At 36.5% G+C, this 5,790-nt stretch overlaps 1 protein-coding gene across 1 annotated transcript; it reads right to left on the bottom strand.

The window, feature by feature from the left end:
* Nucleotides 1-1,830: 1,830 nt before the first annotated feature.
* Nucleotides 1,831-5,194, bottom strand: LOC131537742 (galactose-specific lectin nattectin-like). Its single transcript, XM_058771366.1, has 5 exons — nucleotides 3,883-5,194; nucleotides 3,714-3,796; nucleotides 3,484-3,618; nucleotides 2,602-2,713; nucleotides 1,831-2,443 (listed from the first exon to the last, which is right to left on the bottom strand). Exons 1-5 carry the CDS (start codon nucleotides 4,112-4,114, stop codon nucleotides 2,358-2,360), a joined length of 648 nt encoding a protein of 215 aa, XP_058627349.1. The 5' UTR covers nucleotides 4,115-5,194; the 3' UTR covers nucleotides 1,831-2,357.
* Nucleotides 5,195-5,790: the final 596 nt, after the last annotated feature.

Below are 5,790 nucleotides of genomic sequence, written 5' to 3' on the forward strand. Positions count from 1 at the left end.
TGCGGGAGGAAAATACTAGTTAGCACCGCTTTACTGGGAAAGTGAACAAGTTACATTAAAATAACACATACAAGACAATGAAGAAAAGTGTATACATGCATTTTAAATGTATACCTACCCATTTAACACACTCTTAGGACTTTCGCCTTCACGATGAGTCTCCCGCTGGTCCGTCAGCAGCGTCGCGTTGAAAAAAAATATCCAATTAAAGGGTAGATAAAAGCAGCAGTAACTTGGCTAATATAAAATTAAATATAAATCTTACTTTGATAGATTAGTCCTAGAGTTTATCCATTGACACGCAGGTACCCATCTTTAAGTGGTGAGCAGCAAACCGGTTTTTTTTTTTTAAATGAGAAGGGGCGGAAGACACGCAATGACTGCATAAGACAAGTGCTTTTAGATTATAAGGAAAGAGTTTTTGTTTTGGATATGAATTATTTCGTTTTGTAGTAATTCAAAGCTTTCTATAGATATATTCATCATTTCTGTAAGGAAAATATTCAATGAAGAGTTTCGGTTCATTTTTGTGAAGCGCTCCTGTTCAAGACCGGGACGCATCCTATTAGTTTTCTTTATTTTAGAAAAGCACTACGTTTTCTTGATATTGCGAGTGCACACAAATAAAAATATACCCTTTACAGTTCCGAACGATGTATTATTTTTACCTTATGGAGTATTTAATTTGTTTCCACTGATGTCCTGAAGTGCGCTTCAGCTTCCACCGTCAGTGACGTCACCCGTAGGTTTCTGAAGAGCATTTTTGAAGCCTAAAATGGGCGGTGCCGACGGCCGCCATCTTGGCAAGCGCGTCACCACGTGTCACTCCCGGATAATCGAAAACGGTAAAAAGGCGGCACATGGGTGGAGCTGATTGCTGAAACCACGCCCACCTAGCTCGCCAGTGGTGACAGTAGCGGCAATCCGCCTGTCACTCAACTGGCCACGTTCTTAATTATACAGAACTTTCACGAGTTCACAATTACATATATTTAGCACGAGTAACGTAATGCGTATTTGGCAAGTATGGTAATACGTATATACTGAACAAAATTATAAATGCAACACTTTTGTTTTTGCCCCCATTTTTTATGAGCTGAACTCAAAGATCTAAGACTTTTTTTATGTACACAAAAGGCCTATTTCTCTCAAATATTGTTCACAAATCTGTCTAAATCTGTGTTAGTGAGCACTTCTCCTTTGCCGAGATAATCCATCCACCTCACAGGTGTGGCATATCAAGATACTGATTAGACAGCATGATTATTGCACAGATGTGCCTTAGGCTAGTCACAATAAAATGGCAGCTGTTTCTTCAACAAGACCACAAAATGAGCAAATTACATCAACATCAAAATATTTACAGATAGATGAATTAAACCTGCTGCTCATATCTTTTAAGTTGCACTTATTACATCGTAGGTCACATGATAACGTACACCTGGCGGATAATGTCTGGATCGCGTCCATATTTAATGAGATTTGGCTGTAGAGTACGTACTCTTTTAGCGCTTTTATTAAAGGAGGAGGACATAAGGACTACAGTTAACTGCAGCTCATACGTTCGAGAGGTTCGTCATCGTCAGATGAAGGAATCCACATTCGAAGCTGCCATCATCTCATACCAGTCCAGTTTTGGGGTGTTAAAAAAAAGGGAAGCATCTCCTTCTTGTGGACTAATCACTGTCACAAGTTACTCTATAAAGAATTTGGTGTTTGTATTACTGCTGCTTTATATAAGCTTTGTAATTTCATTGAATAGACATTTTGACCAAAATCATCTTCAAATATTCTCTTTCTTTGGCACACTTCTCATTGAATTACTTTACAGTTTGTTCTATAACAACTCGATTAGCAAATGTTTCTGTTTATTTCCTATAACGACACATAGGCATGACAAAAGCAAAGCAGCTCTGATGCAGAATTTTATTTACTCAGATCCAAAGTTTACCAAAACCTTCGGGAGTTTCATTCAGAAAATGCACATACATGTGAGTTCTACTTGCACATTAGTAAAGAAATCAGAGAGAATTAGTCAAAAGAGCAGCTGACCAAAAAATGAAAAATAAAATTTGATTACAAACTTGCAGCCTTTCACTTCACAAGACATTAATTGATGGACTGGAGTCGTGTGGATTATTGTGATGTTTTCATGATCAGTTGTTTAAGCTCTCATTCTGATGGCACCCATTCACCGCAGAGGATCCGTCGATAAGCAAATGATGTAAAGTTATATTTCTTCAAATCTGTTCTGATGAAGAACTCCTCTTTGTCTTGGATCGACTGAGGGTAAGCACTGTTGTAAATATTTGTCATTTTTGGGTCAACTATTCCTTTAATGCAAGACAATACGACATTCAACATTCTCCATTAAGCTCTCTCATCCTGCTACACACAAAACCCATTTTCCGATCACACTTGTAGTTATTCCACTTTTCCGAGCCTATAACAGGAAGGAAAAATAAAATAAAAATATAATTATATATAATTATTATTCTACATTCGGCTGGTTATTTGAATTGAGGCTACTACTGTTCTACAAGACTGTCTAAAAACTGACAAAAATGGTCATGATATTTCATGAACATTAAAAACACTCACAGTCATAGTTCATCCCAATACAGTTCTCTTTCCAAAGCTTATGATCAGGTTGTCCAGGAGCCCATATCTCTAGGTTCATTTTGGACCCATCATTCCAGAGCCACGATCTCTCCTGTGAACAGAACACCAAAAAGGACACTCAGTTTCCATCACACACCTTCATGGCATTGTTTAATATTTATTAAACAAATAATTTAATAAATATATTTTTAGTTTTTTTATTAAGTATAAAAACCACGTTCGCACTAATCACTTGGTTCACAGGTACATAAGACAGCATTAATGTTTTCATTTTCCTCCCTCCTTCATCAACTCTGACAGCTGACGACTTTGTGCATTGATGGTTTCAATTTTATTAATGAAGACCCTCTAACTCTAGCACTCTCTATTCTAATTCTATTCTTTTAAAAAAATACTTGCCTCTTTTAGACTTTCACTCTATTCATTTACTAACTAACACTAGCTTCTCTATTATTTTTGTATTTGTATTCTTTTTATTTATTATATAATTAAAAAAAGATCTTGCTTCGTGCGCTGCATTAGGCTAACTCAGACTTGTCATAGCGCTTGCGTAATGCTGCTCTTTCGTTGATTGCTTCCATTGTCCTCATTTGTAAGTCGCTTTGGCTAAAAGCATCTGCTAAATGACTTAATGTAAATGAAAATGTAATGTTTATGCATCTAAAACACGTTTGTGTTTCTCTATAGAAACTGCCCAGTAGAACTAACATGACAAACGTATCGGCCGTATCCTAATCTTTCTTTAATACTATGACATCACTCAAAAACACAAGTACAATATACAAAATATTTTATAATACTATTACTACTACTACTAATAATAATAATAATAATAATAATAATAAAATTAAACAAACATACTGAAACAGAGCCATAGCCTCCTATCCAGGCCTCAGTTGAAGCTCGAGTTTGAGATTTAATCAGGTTCTGTATGAAGGTGTACTCCGCATTAGTGTGTACAGAGGCGAGGTGCCCGTTGTAGTCCAAACACTGTTTCTAAAGAGAGTAGGACATAAAAACTATTGTTAACTAATTGAAAATGTCAAGTCTTAAAGATGAAGGAATCCATATGATTAGATGGCATCCCATACCTCTGCATCAATCCAGGACGTCCCGCAGCTAAAAAAGCGGTAGCATCTACATTCATATGCAGACCACTTGCAGTCACAGGTTGCTGTAAGAAGGTTTTGTTAGTATTATTGCTGCTATAAAAACTTCTGTATTTTCATTAAACTGATATCAGATTGATATTGTACGTACGTGCACACTTTCCGCCTGTCTTTGTGTCCAGGTCAATGGTCCCTGTTTGAAAAAGCACAAATAAATAAATTGAACAAAGATACAAATTCAACAAAGTTTTTTTCAAGTTTGTAGGTGTCCAGCTACAGAGACCGAAAAAACTGCATTGCATAGTCCTCACTGTATAAATTAAAAATAGATTAATTCTTGTTAAAAGTAATTCAGTAAAGAGCAGTGAATGGTTTTCTCTCATTGGATTTCATGAATTTATATAAGGACATCGCCAGCAGCTCGTAAATTAGGCGCAGTCACTTTAAGAGACAACGCAGCCGCTTCTTTCTCGACCGTTTACGTTCACTTAAGACATAACTGACCGTTTTTTCAAGGCTACTCGCCAAGACGGGTTCACCATAATATTTTCGGAGTGTCTATTAACACTAAGTGCAAATAGCCCGTCTTGTTGGCAAAGGCTATTTACACTAACTCCGCCCACTAACGTGTGATTGAGTTAGTTAACACTAATAAAAGACGCTAATTCGACATTAGGTCCAGTGGCGTAGATGTTAAAACGCATGCTTTTTGAGGCAATCGACCCGAGTTCGAGCCCGCCTTTTACCAAACTTTTTTTTCTCCCTTTTCAAATCTCATATTGCATCAGAAAGGCATTTATTTTAAATAAGAACGAAGTGTGGGCCTTGTGGGCAGCACGCCGACATACAGCGCCGTTGCGCTACGGGCGTTCCCTGTTCGAATCCCGACTCGAGGACCTTTCCCGATCCCATCCCAATAAGATGGCATCCATTTAATAATTTGAATTAAAACTATAATTTACACTCAATACGTTATTATTGCGTACTGTTTCATAATGTACTACAATACTGAGGTGCAGATAATTACCACTATTTGCAATAAGTAGTATAAATAGCAGAAAATGTTGCTATTTTTACATAGTGTAAATACAATCCATTGCTACTTGCACTTAGTGTAAATATCATCTATTGCTAAAAAATATGCTATTTACACTTAGCCTAATATTTTTGGTTCAAGGTTCAAGAGCAAGAAGAGGCAAAACTCAATTCGGTGTTCAAGGACTGAGACGTGGCTCTCTGCGTGCGTGCTGAGTGCACAGAACACAGCGCACGGGTGCTGAATTAAGCTTTTCGCCTCTTTTTGTGTTTCTATGTTTAAGCTGGGGAGGAGTTTTTGTTCACTCAGGTGCAGATGAAGAGCTCAGTTTGGTGTTTGTGCGCTGTCCACAGCCATGGGCCCCTATAATCGTCATCACCTTTCACCCCACCAGCGACTACCCTGCTTTTGTCACTACAACTAGACAGAACAAATGTAACGCACTAAAAGACAGCATCAATATCTCACCATTGCTTGTGCCGTTAAGAGGTGTTGCCCCTGAAATAATAAAAGCAAAGCATTATATATATATTTATATATAAAGAATTTAAATGATCAGATTACAATTTTATGTCTAAACCCAATCTGACAGTCAGTGAGATTTGAGCTAAACTGAGCTATGGCATAATCCTGGCCAGTGTTGGGTAAATTACTTTCAAAAAGTAATTAATTACAGTTACTTATTACTTCATCAATATTGTATTTAAATTACTTTACTAATTACTCTTAGTTACTCAATAAGTAACTTAATTATTCAAATTGCTAATTAGGCTATCTTAAAATCCCTATAAACCTTAATATAAATTCAACTCTTTATTATTTCAATTTGAGTCAAACAGAGAATAGTTTAGCCTTTTAGCTTTAAAACAACTGTAATACTTTAACTTTTAAGCTTTTTGTTAGTCAGATATTTTAAGTTTAACAATACACTTCAGTTTGGCAAGATGTTCAGGAAAAGCCCAACTAGTAAAATCCGTACAGGTTTATGTAAAAATAACACGTTAACCAATGTAGGTAAGAATA

The sequence above is a fragment of the Onychostoma macrolepis genome, chromosome 03 (genome assembly GCF_012432095.1).
Source record: "Onychostoma macrolepis isolate SWU-2019 chromosome 03, ASM1243209v1, whole genome shotgun sequence".
Taxonomy (NCBI): Eukaryota; Metazoa; Chordata; class Actinopteri; order Cypriniformes; family Cyprinidae; genus Onychostoma; species Onychostoma macrolepis.

What these genes read in the sequence shown, in the direction of transcription:
- LOC131537742 (XM_058771366.1), bottom strand. Translation starts at nt 4,114, where the DNA reads ATGAGAGAAAACCATTCACTGCTCTTTACTGAATTACTTTTAACAAGA. An exon ending in GACAGGCGGAAAGTGTGCAC is followed by an intron (nt 3,797 to 3,882) that starts GTACGTACAATA and finishes ACCTTCTTACAG; the next exon opens with CAACCTGTGACTGCAAGTGG. An exon ending in CGTCCTGGATTGATGCAGAG is followed by an intron (nt 3,619 to 3,713) that starts GTATGGGATGCC and finishes TACTCTCTTTAG; the next exon opens with AAACAGTGTTTGGACTACAA.